This window comes from Aethina tumida, chromosome 2 (genome assembly GCF_024364675.1).
Source record: "Aethina tumida isolate Nest 87 chromosome 2, icAetTumi1.1, whole genome shotgun sequence".
Lineage (NCBI taxonomy): Eukaryota > Metazoa > Arthropoda > Insecta > Coleoptera > Nitidulidae > Aethina > Aethina tumida.
In genome coordinates this window covers 28,850,953-28,871,827 of record NC_065436.1, presented here as the reverse complement: position 1 = coordinate 28,871,827, position 20,875 = coordinate 28,850,953, and the positions used below count along the sequence as shown (strand labels likewise).

General features: G+C 30.1%; 1 protein-coding gene across 1 annotated transcript in view; it reads left to right on the top strand.

Annotated features, from left to right (window-relative positions):
• Window positions 1-20,875, top strand: part of LOC109602700 (discoidin domain-containing receptor tyrosine kinase B) — a 93,840-nt gene that overhangs the window by 46,720 nt on the left and 26,245 nt on the right. The window contains exons 3-5 of the mRNA XM_020019126.2: window positions 6,281-6,386; window positions 9,788-10,019; window positions 19,199-19,346. Coding sequence (XP_019874685.1) covers window positions 6,281-6,386; window positions 9,788-10,019; window positions 19,199-19,346 — 486 coding nt within the window. The remainder of the gene's footprint in view (window positions 1-6,280; window positions 6,387-9,787; window positions 10,020-19,198; window positions 19,347-20,875) is intronic.

Here is a 20,875-nt window from a genome sequence, read left to right as displayed (position 1 = left end):
GATTACATTAGTTTACAGCAATTTTGCCTTTCGTATGACCACACAATGAATTTTTAATTTTTTTATTTTTGTGATTTCACGGATATTTTTGAGTACAATTCCAGATTTAGTTCAACATCTGGCTAAACAATCATTCAAATTACTGATAAATCAACATTCTATAAATTTCATTTTTAAAAACTAGTCACAATTAATAGGTATCAATATTTTAAATGTAAATAATTCGTATAATTTTTGAGATAACCATGTACAGTCTTATACGCCTTATTTAAAAACTATAGTACATTATAATATTAAACAATACTTTATATATATTTTTTAATATATGTAAAAAAAATAAAAATGCTTCAGAATAAACGAATATCACTGTTTATTGATCGTCTTCACCGTGCTGTGTCATGAACAACGATGTTCTTGGAAGACCTATTGTACAAAGAAGACATCTCAATCGAGATGAAGTTGTTAGGGCCTTAGCACTTCTGCAAGAAGGTCAATCGCAGAGGTACGTGGCAAACTTGCTCCAAACAAGTCAGTCGATTATTCAATGCAAAGAAATTGGTATCAGTCATATACTACGTGTTAGAGGCTGATTATTACTCGAGAAGATCGACGTTTGGTTAAGATGTCACTTCGAGAGCGAAAAAGAACAGCTCACCAGTTAGGACACCTTCACTTTATGGCCACAGGGGCACATTTATCTACTCAAACCGTACGTAAAAGACTTTTCATGAAGCCGATTTACATTCAAAACGTGCAGCTGTTCTTGAATTAACTGGAGTACACAGGAGAATGAGAAAAAACTTTGCTAATGAACACATTAACTGGAACATGAACCAGTGAAGTCAAGTACTCTTTACAGAAGAAATTCAGGGAGAACGATATTTTAACACAACTGTGGCTGAGAGCTAATGGAGGAAGATCTATAATGGTATGGGGCGGTACATTCATTCTGTCTTAGTAACTTATTGTGTTACCTTTCATAAATCAGTATGGATCAAATTTCACTTTACAACAAGATAAGTCAAGGCCACACATTGCCGGAGTTATTGAAAAAATCCAATAGAATAACTTTGAGACATCCTAAGGCGACGCATAAGAAATCTGGAACCCGCAAATGATCTTCAAAAATTAGCTCAACAGCTTCAGAGAGAATGGAACAATTTACCCCAAGACTTGACCCGCCGGTTAATACAATCAATACCTGAACGTTCAGCCGAACTTTGATGAAGTAGAAGGACATACTCACAATTAAATATAGGGATAGATATTTTTTGATATTTTATGTTATAATATTACATTAATTTGAATATTAACGCATATTCTCATTTTTGCCCTTCTCTACTATGATTAAATTCTGTAAAATTTATTATTCAGTGTTTTTTATATATGTTAACTATAAAAGAAGAACATTTCAATATATTTATTAAATAAAAAGTTATAAACATTTTTATTTCATTGTAACTAGTTTAATTTTGAGACTGGTCCAGTAGTTCAGAGAGTAATCAGCGGTTTTGGTAAATTAATGAATGGTATTTCAGGCAAAAATCGATGTTGAAAATTCACTTATTGTGCTGGGTGTAATAGAAATTACAAATTGTTCAATTTAAATTTTTTTGCGTAAATATGACAATTTTGAATATTAGAGTGGTAGACAATAATTCAGCTTTTTGATGATATTTTCGATTTCTCTCCCTTTTATTGAAACAATTGAAATTAAATCACCTTTGATATATTGAAAAAAAAGTTGGAAAAATGATTCATTAAAAAAAATTCAATGTGAATTTGAGATTAAATACGATAATTTATAGGAACATAATGGGATTTAAAAGGTAGATTTATATTTAAAGTATTTCCACATAAATTGTATAAACTTGAACAAAAATATTTTATCCGTTTTTCTCTAAAAAAGCCAAATGATCGCTTACTTTTAACAACGATTGGACTCGACCGCAGAGAACAAAACTGTTAATCAATCGAAAGTTAATGAAAATTCCTCCTGGCCCCAATAATATCTGGCCTGTGTTGTATCGCATGGGCATTTTCGCCGGGGAAAATGTCGAAGATAAATAGGTTGGAGCCGGGGTCCTCGCAGGAATGCAGAAACAGAGTGCAAAAGGCAACATCAAAGGCCACGTTCCAGGCGCACTTGATTGACATGTTTGTTTGTCGCTGATTTGCCCCGAAACGCGGTTTTCGTCGGCCCGTAAATTATTAAAACAGTCACTCTCACCCAGCTAGCGAAGATTGATGAGACTGCTTGGTGCACGAGTGCTACTTTTCCCATATTCGAATGCTTCGAAATATTTCGAGAATTCGCATTACTCGAAATTTTATTTGTTCATTTGGCGCCGTTATGCAGGTTTATGATTTAAGTGGTGTTGTTCATGCGACGCGTTACGAGATATATTGCTATTGATGGAATAATTGTGATCGAATATCTTGTTGACTAATTTGTCCGTCATGTCAAATAACATTCCTGTTTAGACTAACAATCAGATACGTTGTTTGCAGAGGGAAATGTGTTTTGAATAAACGCAAATGCAATCAGTTTAGATACACTGTATTGAGATCAAATGTGAAATATGCAAACAAAAATATTAATTACTTGGAAACCTTTTTATCCAAAAAACATAGACGGAGCATAGATTGTTGGCAACAATATTGCAACGGATTAATGTATATTTGAGTTTATGTTGCAAAATCAACAACGAAGTAAGATTAGATCAAGTGAAGTGCAGCTTATTTCTCTTCTACCATCTACATGCACGAACTTGCTTACTCAATGCGCAATAAAACCCGATTGTGTTTGTGTAATTCCATCAAATATCCCGGATAATATTATTACATCTAGTGAGAACACAACTCATTTAAACATTCCTCACTCCTGCTGAAACTTTCGGGCTGTAAATCAAAATTCTTCCATAAAAGCACAATATAAATCAAAATCGTAAATCAGGCTTTATAAAATATATAATCGTAACACGAGGACCGCATTATAATTTAAAATGCCGGTGGCGGATTTACCGCAAAACTGCACCCGAAATATAAATGCAAAATATAAAATTTGCATAATCACAATAAATACACCAAATTCGGTTTTAATTAAGCCTAATTAATTTTAATATAATACATGAATTGTTAGTTTTGTTTTTGTAAAATTACAACGTAAAATATTTATGAACGCTAGAAATTGTTATGTAATATTTAAATAATTTAAATAATTTCGTGCTCTGTTTTTAATTATGGGCTCTGTGACAGGTGAAATTATGGGCCGGTATGTTAACTCTTGAACAATGAATGTACGATTTAATAACATTATTCAAACTCCAAATTGAATTATATCATTTTGTTTAATGTGAAATAATCTTGATATTAAATTATTTATTAATTTAAATATGGTATTAATTAAAGGGTCAGTAAATATTTCACTAAAATGAAACAAAATAACAAATTTCTATTTATATACACTATTACTTATATGTAGAACAACAAATTGAAAAGCATAATCATTTTATTAAAAATATGATTCTTTTTAATTTAAATTATTAAATGTTTCAACATTTCGTACCTGCTCTGATGGCATTTCATGGGTGAGAATATCAATTAATGAAAAGTATAATTTCGAGTACACCAGACCTACTGTAAAGCATGGTCGAGGAGGCGTTATGGTTTGGGATCACACACATCTAAGTTAATTAAAGAATGGATCGCTTCACAAGGAGTACTTGTAATGTCTTGGCCAGCACAAAACCCAGACCTCAATCCAATTGAAAACCTATGGCATGAAATTGATCAGACAATTCCATGCAAAAAGACGGCCAAATTTGAATGAAGTCTAGCGAAATCAACGAATAAAAGGTATTTAGAAGTTACTAAAAATAATGGATAGGTTACTAGATATTAAATAATGGAATGCTAAATATACGTTGGTAATAAGGTTGTTTTATCTTGTAGTTGCTCTACTTTTGATCCTTGAATTTTTTTAATACAATTTTTACAGTTATGTAGTCATATTGTTGTTATCAAACATAGCATAACTGACAATAATATGGATATTTAACTGAACAGTTTTATCAGGACAAACGAAAATTCATGAAGTTTCTCTACATATGATCGATAGTGTATATACAAATATATTTTCCTACTGGATTATTTTTATTTTGTATCATTTTTAGTGGATAAAATTGAATTTAAAACACTTCCAGTTCTTGACGTTCTAGTCGAATCTTTTATTTTCAAATCTCGATCAAATTGGGAAAGATCTCCGAAATTTGTCACTCAATTTTAAGTATTGATAATTGCGCCTTTTAATGCGCCATTGATTCCCGATAACCGTTAGAGCTTAACCCGACAGACAATAGTATCGCCGTAAACGGCAAATAAAACTTCGGTAACAATCCCACGTATTCTTGGGGGCGATATTTGCGTGACTTTGTCGGCAACGCTCCGGAGGGACGTAACGGGCGCTATCAGCGTTTTACCAAACTAAAGCCATCTCGGTGAAGTGTAAACCCCGAAGTTAACAGTTTGCGAGTGTTTAACAGCGCCACCGATAAGATCACGTTCGCACACTGGAATGGCCCATTGTCCCATCAGGATTTAGATGATTGCTATTACTACATAAGTAACGACTGTTTACTCTGTCACTTGTGCAATCATTCCGCCGGGGACGGCAACACCGGATCCCGGAGTTTTATGGTCGAATTATTTTAGCACGTTTCCACACTTCAAATAAAGGTTCTCGGTAACGAATTGCCGTTTTAAACGGTAACATGTTCAAATAATGCTCGCCGGATTATCAGCGGGAATAAGTATCGGACGAATTTACATATCACACACGTTCGCAATAAAATGATGTTTGCTCAACGAAAATATGGTAGAAAATAATGTGACAGCATTTTTATTGTATATTAAAATTTCACAATTCTTTAAAAATTTCGAGTTCAACAATTTAAATAAGCGTACAACAAGAAAAGTAACAATTTTTTACGTAAATAGTACATTGTTAATATTAACTTTGAAACATCCTCGTATATGACTTTTTAAAAATGTCTAAATGCTTCGTTTGTTTAACAGCACATACCGACTTGGTGGTGTTACATAATGCTGAGCGTTACATTTTGGACATTCTAAAAGAACATGTCGTGCCATATGCCCCTTTTATAAGTCCATATATAGCCCATGTGTCCGAAATTATCTTGTTGACGTTGGGATTAATGATATGGCCTAGCCAGCTCACAGTCCAGACCTTAACCCAATAGAACATATCTGGGACGTTCTTCGGAGACGATTAAGGGACCTAACCGTCCGAATAACTTAGAGGATGTGGAGTGACTAAATAAAAATCGGACCCAAATTATGAGTAAGAGCAGAAGAAGTAAAACTGTCATTCATAGTAGAGGTGGAAATATCAATTTGTTAATTTTTAATTTTTTTTAGAAAAACAATATTTTTTATAACAATTATATAAAAGGCATATTTTGAAATAAATATACAGTGTATACGTTTATTTTACCCGTTTTCAGAAAATTATAATATTCAATTCTTATTGGTATGGTGTGATAATTTTTTGCGACAGTGTATATTTCCACATACAAATAATAATTTATTTGTTGAATATTTTTAAAATTTTGAGAAAAAAAATGATATTAAAGGCACAACCTTATATGGTTATAAAAAATATGAATATAATTTATAAAAGTGGACTGTTCCTATTAGTAAAAAAATCAGCTAAAAAGTACTTGATAACGGAGGTATTTTTAACACCTAAGATGAACGATCACTCTTTAATTGGTATAAGTAGCTACAATTGTAAAATAGTAAATAAATTTAAGAAATATTGTTTCCTTTAAAAAAAATATTGGAAACGTCTATTTTTCTGTCAGTTTGTATCCTATCATATCGCATGTCCAATAATTTTAAAAGTTTACTAACACAAACTTTTTTGAATAATAAAAAACAATGGTATATCTTGCAACTCCTTAAATAATAAAAACGTCTACCTTTCCACAAAAAACGCCAATCCACAAAAAATAAACTGGCACTCGGATAAAAATCCAGATGGAAACTGACGGTTAGCAGAGAAAGCATCCGACGGTGTAACGACAATAACAAATATCCATAGTCTGATTCCATCCGAGACTGCCAACTAAAATATTTAGACCGATTCTCAAATGAGTCAAGATGAGTTCGGCCCCGATCCTGGCCGGTTTGGATTTACGTTCGCCCGCTGAAAATAAATCTGACATTACTTAAGGGAGGTTTCTTTCGTTCTTTGCAGGCTCGTGTTCCGGAGCCCTGGGCATGGAATCCGGTTTCATTAAGGACTCGGCCATTTCTGCCAGTTCTGCCTACGATTCAGCCAGCGTTGGACCCCATCACGGCAGGTGAGTTGTTTGATTGGGCGCATGGTTTATTTAGCAGTGTCTGGGACGAGTTCTGTTTTTTTTTCTTAGTCCTGGTCGTCTGATCATTGTCTACGGGTTTATGGTAAGTGAAATGTGTCTGCGTTTGGAGTTTATTCGTGATTGAAGTTTTAAAGTACCCAACTTCGAACACGAGCGTCTCCTTGTTAATATTTAAACACTTCCGCAGCGTTCTGCAGTAACACACAAGAGTGGTAATTGGAAATTATTAATAACTTCGGATTCATACATTTATTTCCGTCGTTTCGGAAGATGAACCGTTCGAATGAACTGCACGCCACGGCGTGATCCATTAGCGCTCAGCCTCCCGAACACTGGTGTTATTAAGATAAACTATGAACGTGTATCGAAACAGCCACCAATTTAGCCAAATTTATAGGTATTGAATCGGCGGTCGCGTATTTTGTGTCGGTACACGCGTGCCCGATAACCGCAGAATTACCACGTGTAGGAAATTTATAGCGCGTGCATATGTTCATCATCGGCAGTTCATCGCTTTGGCCCGACACTGTCGCATTTAGACGAAGGGAAATTGAATGCCTGTGCCCTCCGGTTTTATTTTTTTAAACGTAAACGCGCATGCAAGACCTGGTGACAGGCATCAATTTTAGAAATTGAATCTTGTCCTGGAATTACCTGCTACGCGTTCGCGACAGTTCTTCATTATCTCGCGTGTCAAGACATGTGTACGTTGGGGAAGATTGGATAGTCAATATTGACGGGGATAAGTTTTTTAAGACGACTTGGCTTTTCTTATCTGTTGCCACCAGTACGTTTTTTTTCCAGATCGCTTTATATTCTAAAGTAAATTAAATCAGAGCCTTCGTACTTTAGTGGAAGGGCGTAAATTCGGTCTACGTCTTGTGTTCTTTTTTCTTGCGGGCAGATGAGTAAACTACATCATTTCTACTCAACGTGTCACTCACAATAAAACTTTTACCAAGTCTGACATAATTTCGGTACAAGAAGAGTTGCAGAACAAAAAATCTGGATGTGATGTAACTAAACTGACAGTCAGTTAAAATAGTAAAATCATTAATTGAATCATATCGGTATCGATTGGTCCCCAATATAAATTTGTGTTCGTGTAGGCATTTATATCAATTAATCCGTTCCCGTACGCGGGGCCACGCCATTGGAAGTGACGTTTCCGTGGCTGCCACTGATCCAGAAATGCTTTTAGCGAAATGTTATTTTGGCCAATCTCCATCAACGTTTTGACATTTTACGGGGTACCTGGTCTGAGGAGCAGCCGTACGCAGACTGCTGAATTCCGTTCCGTTCCGTTCTTTTGATGGCAGGTGATATTGGCTTTCTACATCTGAAACCGTCATTTGTCAGTTATTGATTTTAAGTTATATTTTTGCAGTCGAGCGCAAAAAACGATCGTTCATGGCAGAACAAAGGGCCGGGTTTTATGCCAATCCGTGAAATTTATCAAATATTTCGCCAACATAGATCACGGAATATGTTACATATTTCACATTGTGCCGTACAAACCTCAACAAATATTGTACTTTCGTATAAATGAGCATAAAGAGGTTTAAAATTGCGATAAGTTATTCAGAATGTGCCATTTACGAACGGCGGTGGTTATTAAACTCTTAGAGGTTCGTGCCCGGGCAAAAGTTTTCCTTAAGATTTTTAATATTCAGAAACATGTGCAAACTTGTAAATGCAAAAAGTGTGCGCAAATTAGAACCGAAACTAGAAATAAATTTTCTTTTTGGCTTTGTTAATTTTCCCCTTCATCCGTCCCTGGAGAAAATTTAAGTTTCATTATGTATTCGTTGTAATTTTTTCCAAAAAGTTCCCGTCATAAAACGTCTTAAGTAATCCTATATGCACAAGGTGATTAAATTAATGAATGAATGAATACTTAACGAAGTTCGTTCAAGTTAAAAACTAATTAAAAACTCCTGAGTGTATTATGAATAACTTACAGAATATCTGATGTCGTTTTTTTTTTCCTTAATACTTTGATTTCTGTTTCCACCCCACAAACAAGAAATGCAAATGTAAGTGCTGACGAAAAGGTCGGACTTGAAGAGCTGAAAACTTCATTACATATTTAAAAGTACATTGGAAAAGTCGTTCCGTTTTTACCATAATGTAAACTTTAATTAGTAAAAGGGCAAAAGAAATTACGTCACTTTCTTCATACATTATTTAATTGCCACACACATTATGTATTATGGGTAAAGAATAAACTGAAGTTAAATCCTTAAAAGTTGTAATAGTGACTTTATTTATCATATAGTATTTCTTATATTGAAATTATGAAACTAAAGATTAAGGAAAAAGGAATAACAGAAAATTGTGAAATATTTTAAACATTGGAATAATTCATCATGATTCCAAATAGTGTAGATATAAACTATTTAACTGAAAATAATTTAAGCAACAAAATTGAATTTAAACTACAAATACATGATAATTTAAATAACGCTTAAAAATAGTTTTTTTTCTAAATTGGCAGATTAAAAGAAATTGTTAAGTTTACTGGAAATATTTTTCCAAAAATTTGATTCATTATGTTTGAAATTTATAGTTTAAACTCAAGTTGATGAAATTAAGAGAGAAAGAGAAATAACAGGAACTTGTAAAATATTCTATTCATCATTATTCATCCCGAATTTAAGAGGTTTTGAAACAAACCATTACACCGAAAATAATTAGAGCAACAAACTTTAAGTGAATTTCAAATTGGGATAATAATCATTTTCGTCTCAATTTTAATTTATTTCACAATAGGTTTCTTGTTGGTAATTTGCCTCTGAATATATCATATCGTTTTGACAAGCAATCTCTATTCTTGTCTTTTCTCAGCCCGAAAACAAAGAACCTTAAATCGACCGTGAAATATATTAATGGCTCCCATTTTAGTGAACAAGGTTTGTTTATTAAATTAAAATTCAGCTTTCCATACGCTCATCTCGCAAAATTAACCTCCACAAAAAGACGTAACTTAACATATTTTTCTCTCCTAAAACCCAACTAATTAAAACGGTCCAGCATTAACACGTTTCAATATATGTGTTTTAATCGCGGTTATTCAATGCGATAATGCGTCAGTAATTAAATCCTTATTAGAAGCGATGTTTGAAATAAACACAATTTACATAAACCCAATTTGGTATAATTGAAAGGCAATTTGAAATCTGGCCAATTCAATCCGACGTATTATATTTTCGGAACAAAGCCGCTTTTTTCCGGCGATCCAAACGAAGCAATTTTCATTTTGACGGGTGCAAGTATGGAAATAAATCGGATTATAATTGCACCCTAATCGCCTCACTCCGTGTCCGCAGTTTGATTACGTGCGAAGATAAAATTAATCCGTACAATTTTTAATTTTCCAGATTGCGAAACGACAAGAATGGCGGGGCGTGGTGTCCGAGACATATGGTGTCCAGGGACGGGAAGGAGTATCTCGAGATAAATCTGGACGAGATGCACGTAATTACTGGATGCAGAACGCAGGGTCGATATGGGAATGGTCAGGGTCAGGAGTATGCCGAAGAATATATGATCGAGTACTGGAGACCGGGCTTCAACAAGTGGGTGAGATGGAAAAATCGAATGGGAAAGGAGGTTAGTTTAATTGTTTAATTTTTTTTTTTTTTTTTCGTATAGTTGTAAAAAATGTTCGGAAACCTTGATGAAATGTAAAAGCGCTTCGGAGCGTGTTCGCCATGGAGGAATTGCACAGTACTTACGTTTATGTCAGGTCTTCACTCCGGAGACATTGGTTATTACTCCAGAGGCACTGACAACAAGAAATCTGTTGCACTCGACGCTTTGAATCCTAAAATCTGCACGTCGCGACGTCTAACCGTAAATATCTCGCTGAGGAATTGGACTGGTCAGACTGATTTGATTTATGCCAAATGAAATTTTCAAATCCGTCCGTCCGGTCTGACGTATTTTATTACTGCGATGAATTTTTAAATTTTCTGACTAATTGTGTGGGTTAACACGGTTGCCATATAATTGTTTTAATTTATTCATGAAATGTGGGTTGGGTTTTTATATAAACTTAATTTGACACAGAACATTAATCAAATCCACATTCAAAGTATCAGCGTTGAACAAATATCAAATGCAGGGTTAATTTCATTTTCGTCTATTTGCGAATATAACTCGTCAAAATGGTAATGTAAAAATAAGATAATTAAATATAGTTTTTATTTAAAAAGCATCAAATACCTGCATGATTGATTAAAAATTCGGGTATTGCTAACTTAAGCGTGAAACAGAACTGTAAAATCCAATTAAATTTATTTACTAATTAAACAATCGTAATAATATTTAAATTCAGATTTTGTTAGAGTAAAATATATTTTGTAGTATAATCCACTATTTTAAAAATAAATTATAATTTAATATTCTGTTATTTAAATTGAACAGAAAATACATTATTCCGAAAAAAGTAATTTTATTCATTTCATTTCATTCAATTCATTCATTCTTCATTTCATTCATTTCATTCATTATTTCATTCATTTCATTCATTTCATTCATTTCATTCATTTCATTCATTTCATTCATTTCATTCATTTCATTCATTTCATTTCATTCATTTCATTCATTTCATTCATTTCATTCATTTCATTCATTTCATTCATTTCATTCATTTCATTCATTTCATTCATTTCATTCATTTCATTCATTTCATTCATTTCATTCATGTCATTCATTTCATTCATTTCATTCATTTCATTCATTTCATTCATTTCATTCATTTCATTCATTTCATTCATTTCATTTCATTCATTTCATTCATTTCATTCATTTCATTCATTTCATTCATTTCATTCATTTCATTCATTTCATTCATTTCATTCATTTCATTCATTTCATTCATTTCATTCATTTCATTCATTTCATTCATTTCATTCATTTCATTCATTTCATTCATTTCATTCATTTCATTCATTTCATTCATTTCATTCATTTCATTCATTTCATTCATTTCATTCATTTCATTCATTTCATTCATTTCATTCATGTCATTCATGTCATTCATTTCATTCATTTCATTCATTTCATTCATTTCATTCATTTCATTCATTTCATTCATTTCATTCATTTCATTCATTTCATTCATTTCATTCATTTCATTCATTTCATTCATTTCATTCATTTCATTCATTTCATTCATTTCATTCATTTCATTCATTTTATTTTTATTTATTTATTTATTTATTTATTTATTTATTTATTTATTTATTTATTTATTTATTTATTTATTATATTTTATTTTATATTTTATATTTTGTAGTTTTTTATATTTTTAATAATTATTAAATTAATAATAAATTTTTTAATCCTTATTCTAATACTATTTATTTTCAATATTGTATTTAAAAAACTTTTTTGGTCGGTTCAAAGTCGTTTAAAACTTAAATTATTAAGCAATATCTCGACAATTTCATGAAAAAAGTTGGACTAATGGATTCCACATAAGTCAGAATAATAAAATTAGGCTTTTGACAATTCATTACATGGAACGCAAATCAGCCTTTTATTGATCGTATTGTTACATGCGACGGAAAGTATTAAAAAACAGAAACATTTTGATAATGTTGTAGTCGTGAAATTTTATATATTGAGTGCCATAAATTTCTACACCTTGTAAATTGACCAAAATCGTGAAAAACATAAAGGTCAGCTTCTATCTATCTAAAAAACGTTCTACTTCTTAATGACAACTGAAACTTTCATGTAATATTAGAGATTCAAAGGACTCAAAGGACTCAAAGTGTTAAATCGAAAATCGAACCTCTGTCTCCAAAGAGTTCAGGTATTTCTCTAATTAGAAAGTAAAAAGATCTTTTGTTGAATTTGCTTGTAAAACGTTGGATAAAATTTTTTGTTTCTTTGAAGTCAATCGTTTAAAATTTAAATAACTCTTTCCACACCTAATGTTAAGAAACGAACAACAGAATTATCGTCTGGGAAAATAGCACTTCTTTCCAATTTCCCATAAATTCTCTTGAGAAAAGCTACCATTCGCTTTGTAATTAGAGTGTCAACTCCAATTTTATTATTGATAAACTGAACTGCCTTTTTATGTCTTTCGTTTATACTTAATTACGTTTCCTTATATTTATGTTTTCTTAATTACATGCTCAAGTGGTCGCGTAGCACGCACAAAAATATTTACCAAAGTTCTAATTAATCCTTTATCTGGGTGCTTGCAGCAATTAATCACGATTAACGCATGAGCGAATTAATAATTTCTCAATTAGTCAACGATTATGTACAAGTTTGAGGTCAGCATTAAATGGCGCATGATGCAGTATTTCAGAACGGTCCTGCAACGGATTTGTCCGGATTAAAGGCGCCGAAAACTCGATTTATAACATTTTATCCAGCTCAAAAGTTTCAACGAACTAATTTATTATTTTTCAATGCATAATCCATTAGAAAAATGTTTATTCCCCCGCTCCGTATCCATGACGAATTAATTATTGTAGAAAAGTCTTGGCTTATTCTGCCGACGAGTGCTTTTCCGGCCGGATTAAATTGCAGACATCTGTTTACACAATGAACGGCTGCACTAGAACAAAGCCAAGTTTCAAATCCGTCCCGATTGGATATCCATTTTCTTTCACGGCACTTCATCCATGTTCCATTATCAGGATATTCCTAAAATGCAGATTTGCATAATCGGAATCTCTGACGCGAGGAAATATCACGGGGAGGCAAGAAAGCCGTCTTTTATGTCGCGAAATTGCGGATAATTGGCAAGCCGTTAGACACTTCTGTTGTTCGTGGGGATATAAATAAACGAAATTTGCGCGGAAGTATTGCCTGACTGATAATTATTCCTGTGCAATTCACGTTTTTCGGCACATTAACCCGTAAAATTTTCGGTTAATGGAGTACCACCGTCGGGGCACGAGCGCAAACAAATGAAAATGGAAAATGCGAAATCTTGAGCTCGGCACTTACGTGGGCCGCAACGAAGAAATTTGCATTCGAAAGCGAATACTATAAATTGTTGGCGGTTCATTAAATTTATGAGTTCCCGTTGGCCGTCCTCGCCGTGCCCGCGCTTCCAGCTCGCATGTGGCCGTGCGTGTGTGTGTGTTTAGGGAAAGTTCGGTCCCGGCAAGTGCACGGATGGAGTGTTGGCTCGCTTTCGCCCATTAGCTCTAATGAGAGGCGTCGCGGCGCTTCAGTTTCCGGTCGTCACAGCTGAAAAGCGGGCTTTCATCCATATCAACACTGACTTCCTTTAGTTATTGCTACGTCGCTCATTACAGCCACCACCCGATACCCCGTCTCGCTCTCTCGTGTGTACAACGAAATGAAATATAAAAGACTCCGTCGTTTTGTTCGTCTTCTGCTCATGCTAATGGTGTGTTTTGCTCGCCCTCGCACAAATTTTATTGTGCATCTGCCATTTGTTTCGTATTATGCTTCGGCAATTTTACAATTCCTACATGACGCTCGTAAATGGTTCTATTATATTTCCTTTGCCTCCCCCTTTGTCGCCATAATTGTCACGCATCTTCGCAAATAAACATTAGTGCACGGACGTATTTTTTTATCGGAAACAACTCAGCCCTTTATCAATGGCAAATTATTGTGTCGCAGTTCAGCAATACTGATATTGATCCGCCAACTCAGAAAAGCGCGGATCCGAAAAGTGGGACGATTTCATAAATTCGAATTATTCGAACATGGAACTGAATATCATGAATGGATTTATGGTGTCATTGTCGCATTTTTGCCAGAACACAAAAAACTGTTGCATCTGCTCAAATTGTTTAATCGCAATCGGTCACTGGTCGCGAAAGAGGATATGAAATTGCGGAACAATCTAATTAACCGTACTTCCACAAAAAATGGCGCAGTCGAATTTGTTCACTGGTTTTCAATTTAAATTTTATACAATTTTGCATTTGCATGTTTATTTTATTAAATTATTAATTTCAGTTCATGGATTTTAATATAATCGCGTTTTATTTATTTATAACTCATTAACCATTTAATTTTAATTTTGTTTACGTCGGTTGAAACAACAGCGCATTCACAAATTCAATAAGTTGGCAAACAAAATAATATGATTGTACAACAAAATTTCGTTATTCGCTTTTTTAATTTTATATTTAACTCTAAACATATTTAAAACATAAATTTAGTACATAATTTTTTTAGTAAATGTGTTTTATATAATTCTTCAATTTTAAAACAAAAGGCAAAAGAGGAGTTAAAAGAGGCAATAAAATTAAATATTTGCATGTGTTTTTTTTTTAATTTTATTTGTAACTCAAAAGTATGAATATTATTACAAAACATAAATAAATAGTTATATAATCTAATAAAGATTTATAAATAATATATATTTTCAATTATCATTGAATACTAATTTTATTTGATACAATATTTATTTAAATATTTAAAATTTCTGATAGAAAAAGAGATTTAAATTAAACTTATCATTGTTTTCTTTAAAATTGTTAGTATTTTAATTAAAATTATAAAAAAATAAAATGGATATTTACTCAAAGCATATCAGTTTTATGACAAATCTTTTTTTAAATACAGTTTTTATTGAAATATCAAATACTTGATGACCGAATAAAAATATTGAAATATTATTTTTTTTTTTAAATTTTATATGTAACTCAAAAATTACTACTCTAAAAATCAAGTTTAAGAAGTCCACCGAAGATTATTAAATAACTTAATATGTATTTTAAATAATCGTTGTACATTAAATATATTTAATAAAATATTTCAATATTATAATGTATTTTTTTAATTATTTCAAATTTCTAACCAAAAAAAAGAGATTTAAAATAAAACTTATTTTCATTATTTTCTATAAAATTCTTAGTATTTTTATTATATATCTTAGTGTTATGACAAAGCTTTTTTGTATTAAATCTGCTAATAAGTGGAATAAAGGCTAAAACAGTGAAATATATAGTTTTTGTTGAAATATTATCAAATACTTACTTAAATTACAACATTAAAAATCAAGTTTAAAACAACTAATGAACATTATTAAATAACTTAATTTGTATTTTCAATTACCATTGTACACTAAATTTATTAAATGCATATTTCAATATTACAATATATTTTTTAAAATATGTGAAATTTCTGGCAAAAAAAGAGATTAAAACTAAACTTATTTTCTGTTAATAAGTAAAATAAAGGCTAAGACCATTAAATATAGTTTTTATTGAAATATTATCAAATACTTGATGACCGATTAAAAATATTGAGATATTATTATTTTTTTAATTTTATATGTAACTCAAAAATAACTACTCTAAAAATCAAGTTTAGAAAGTCCACCGAAGATTATTAAATAACTTAATATGTATTTTAAATAATCATTGTACATTAAATATATTTAATAAAATATTTCAATATTATAATATATTTTTTTAATTATTTTAAATTTTTAACAAAAAAAGAGACTTAAAATAAAACTTATTTTCATTATTTTTTATAAAATTCTTAATATTTTTATTATTTAAAATAAAACGGATATTTTCTAAAACTATCTTAGTTTTTTGACATAAAGCTTTTTTGTATTAAATCCGTTAATAAGTAGAATAAAGGCTAAAACAGTGAAATACTTGATGATAATTAAAATATGGGATATTGTTTTTTTCTGAATTTTATATATAACTAAAAATTACAACATTAAAAATCAAATTTAAAACAACTAATGAATATTATTAAATAACTTAATTTGTATTTTTAATTATCATTGTATCATAAAAGGGATACACTATTATTTTTAAAATTCTTGGAGTTTTTATTAGTTGAAAGTATTATTGTAAAATTCATTTTCTTAAAAGATCTTACTTCTCTGATGAAAGTTTTTTTTATCAAATTGGATAATAAGAGGACAGGGCAAAAAATTTTTAATAAATCCACCACATATTTGTCTTGTTGGCGCAAACATCCCGTCCTTATTCGAGATACAGCAGGAAAACGTTGTGTATTCCGGAGTGCAAACATTTAAAGTAGCAAATCTGTAACAAGCGTACAATGTGCACAAATATTTTTAAGATGAATTATTGCCCAACATAAATGTAGCAATTAAGCGCTCGGACAATATTTAACTACTACGTAAATTGTCATCTAACACCATCATATGCATGTTTGCCACTAATAAATTTCCACCCTGTCCCGAACTGTAATATTGAAAATAGAGCAAAACTGTTAATAATGCATGCGATGTTGTTAAAACTTATTTTTTATTATGTATCGAGGCCAACAATAACATAATGTTATTACATAAAATTCGCGTTTTATATTTTCTAAAATTAATAACACAAATTAATTTATTAGAAAAATGTAATGAATAAATTAATAAATTTAATTACAGTATTAAACACACATATAAGTCAATATTGGGTGGTTTAAATCGAAAATTGATATAACAAACTGACAAATACCGTAAACTATAATAATAATAATTTGTTTCCAATTCGTAGAATGCCTAAAAGCCCATGAAAAAGTCCTCCGGAAAGTTCGTCGCTCTTAGTTACATCTGTCTACTCCCAAACTTTATACTTTCAGTTCTAAGCAACCCGTAACAATTTTAAGATGTAAAATTGTAGCTGGAAACTTTTGTGTCATAAACGTTAAAGTTATTTTCAGGACTGACTAAAAAACATCTAGCTGTTTTAATATACTATCATTACTGAACAGCACGAGTATTTTATGCTTATTGCAATAGTACGGAAAACTAACAACGGTAACGATCTCTAAACTATGTGGACAAACATAAAATACTACATTTGGCATTTCAAAATTAAGCGACACCGTCCTACAGTTTGCACGGTTTACATGCATCATTTAATATTTTTATCAACAAACGCTGTCGATTGCACAAATTGCACCGCATTTCAGACGTCTATTTACATTTTAAACATATAATCGATTCTGGTTTTTACAGTCGCTTAAACGTAACACGTCATCAAAACTACAAATTTATACACATACAATTTTGACACTCGAAAAATTGGACAAAAAGATGGCATCCTTTTTGTCTGTGCCAATTTTGTGTGTGTAAAGGCTTCTCCCACAGGTAAATCCGGAGGGCAATAACAGCAAAATCATCACTTATTCATGATACAAAAAAAAAAAAGATTCGGCATATAGTATTGAATATACCGTACGATTATCGGTCGAATTCATGGCGCCACAGCCGAATTGGTATTCAAATAGAACCCCTCTCCATTTCCACAGACGTGCTAACTGTCAGATTTTGCCATTTATGTCGTTCTCATGCACTTTAGAGGGCATTAATGAGGTAAATTGCGTTTTGGGGACATCAAGAGATTTTTTAAACAAAGTTTTTATCACCAACAATACGTGCACTAAATAAGATATTGAATGATTAAGTGTACGGGTGTCATTTATGAATAAATAATTTTATATTTTAATATTAATTTAATTCATCAATTGGTCAATATTTTAAAATTTATAAATTAAAAATAATAATTTTATTATTATTATTATTCGTTACTAATGTGAATTAATAATTTTATATTTTAATTTTAATTTAATTTAATTTTAAATTTTAATTGGTAAATTTTAAATTTTAAGCTTAATTCAAATTTATAATTTAAAAATAATAATTTTATAACTTTTTTTTTTAAATCTAATTGATAAATTTTAATTCTCATGCTTAATTTTTAAATTTTATTTTATTTAATTTAATTGGTTATTTTTAATTTATTAAGCTTAATTTTTTTAATTGTATAAATTTAAATTAAAAATTTTAGTTTTTAAAATTTGATGGGAAATTTTTATAATTTTTAAACTTAATTTTTTAAAATATATAAATTTAAACTACTAATTTTAATTTTTTAAAATTTAATTGATAAAGCTTAATTTAACAATATTATTGTTTTAAATTTTCTAAACTCGAAATTTTAATAATCAAGTTTAGTTTTGTAAATTTTACAGTTTAATTTTTTTAATTTTATTGATTTAAATTAATAATTTTTAAAATTTTATAAGCTTATCTCGAAATTTGAAGGATAAATATTTGTAAATTTTAAATTTTAAGCTTAATTCAACTTTATAAATTAAAAATAATTTTGTTATTATTTTTTAAATCTAATTGATAAATTTTAATTCTCAAGTTTAACTTTTTACATTTTATTTTATTTAATTTAATTGGTTATTTTTAATTTATTAAGCTTAATTTTTTTAATTGTATAAATTTAAATTAATAATTTCAGTTTTTAAAATTTAATGAGAAATTTTTATAATTTTTAAAATTATTTTTTTAAAATATATAAATTTAAATTACTAATTTTAATTTTTTAAAATTTATTTGATAAAGTTTAATTTAATAATATTATTGTTTTAAATTTTATAAACTCATATTATCTCGAAATTTTAATAATTAAGTTTAGTTTTGTATATTTTACAGCTTAATTTTTTTAATTTTACTGATTTAAATTAATAATTTTTAAAATTTTATAAGCTTATATCGAAACTTGAAGGATAAATATTTAATTTAAAAGTACTCATCCAAAATCAACCAATTTGTATCACCCTGTGTGATATAATTGTTATAAATTAGTCACTATTCTGGTACGAGCAATTATAATTTCCAAACAAAACATACATAAATTCAACATAAATTAAATATATCGAACTTTACCAAAGTCACAATCCACAAGTGTAAATAATTAAACCGACACAAAACTGATAAAATATTTATCATTAAATTACCACCAAATCATGTATAAATAATTAATTTATTTTAATTTCAGTTACTAGCAGGCAACACTAACACTTTTACAATCGTGGACCAGAAACTGGAGCCCCCGGTGATTGCCAGTAAATTCCGCTTCCTCCCCTACAGCGATCACGTCAGAACAGTCTGCATGAGAGTTGAACTACTGGGCTGTAAATGGACAGGTAACGCAAACTGCCAGTTAAATTCTTAAATAAACTGTAAAAGACTTTATGTATACAGTCACTTAAAAACTCATATATAATAAACTGGGAGACGCTGGACATGCGGGAAGTTCGTAATTAAATTACCCAGCAGATGTATTGATTAAACAATAACTAGGAAGAGTTTAACTTTAATAATAAATCCAATAAGAACTTCTAAACTTTATGTGTGCTGCGAAAACTTTCAACCACCCAGTTACAATAATTATTAGTTTCGTCAAGAAAGTTACGAGATACAAAGGACCTTTTGTAATTGTTATTAACAGGAATTTGATGTGGTGAGCGCTTTGGGTAGGTGTTATTGAAGAAGATAATGCTTTAATTTATATTAAAATTGGACTTCTTAAAAGAAAAGGGATTTTAAAACTTTCGCTAGAATCAAAGTGAAATTTACATTCGACTTAGGTTACTGTTAGTTCATGGAAATTTCAAGTAAGACAAAAAAATATAAAGAAAGTGGTTATCTTAGATTCGTTTCTAAGTAAATGAGTGTAAAAATCATAATTTTTATATAAAATATTTAATATTTTAATAAAATTGATTTTTTAAATAATTAACAAATTTCAGAAAACAAAAATATTGCTATATAATGATATAAACTTCAATTAATAATTTTATTTTTTAAAATTTAATGGGAAATTTTTCTAATTTTTAAACTTAATTTTTTAAAATATATAAATTTAAATTACTAATTTTAATTTTTTAAAATTTAATTGATAAAGTTTAATTTAATACTATTTTTTAAATTTTATAAATTTATATTATCTCTAAATTTTAATAATCAAATTTTGTTTTGACAATTTTACATAATTTTAATTTTAATATTTTAATAAATTTTTTTAAATAATTAACAATTCTCAGAGAACAAAAATATTGCTATATAATGATTCTTTAAAATAAATGATTGAATTAATTTGGAGTATTAATTTTTTAATAAAATTTCCACCACAATGAATACAAAAAAAAATCGTTGATATTGATTGAAGACCGAAGAAAAACCGCGGACGCGTCCGTTATCCGTTAAAATCATTTACTTTTAAATAGAAACTGAATTATATTCACTACACAGTAATATATGGTTTCAATTTGGTAATTTGTATTCTATTTGTTGGAATTATAATTGTTGTTCAGTACGGTAGTATTATTATCAATATGTTTCAACATTAAAATTTTCATTTTATAGTTGATCTATCACCAGGACAATGATCCAAAACACAGGCCAGATAGTGAAGGAGTGATTCATAAAAAATAAAATTGACTTATTACCCTGGCCGTCGTATTCTCCAGAGCTAAGTCTCACAGAACTCCAATGGAAATATTCAAAATAAGGGTTAAGAAAACGTCTAATACACAAATATTGTGGGAACATGCAAAGAGAGACGGTGATGCACACACAGAGGTTGCTAAAAATGTCGTTCAGGCAGATGCATGTCGCTTCCAGGAATTTTCCTTTTTTCCAATGCTACTCTGTTGTGTCTATCCATAGAATA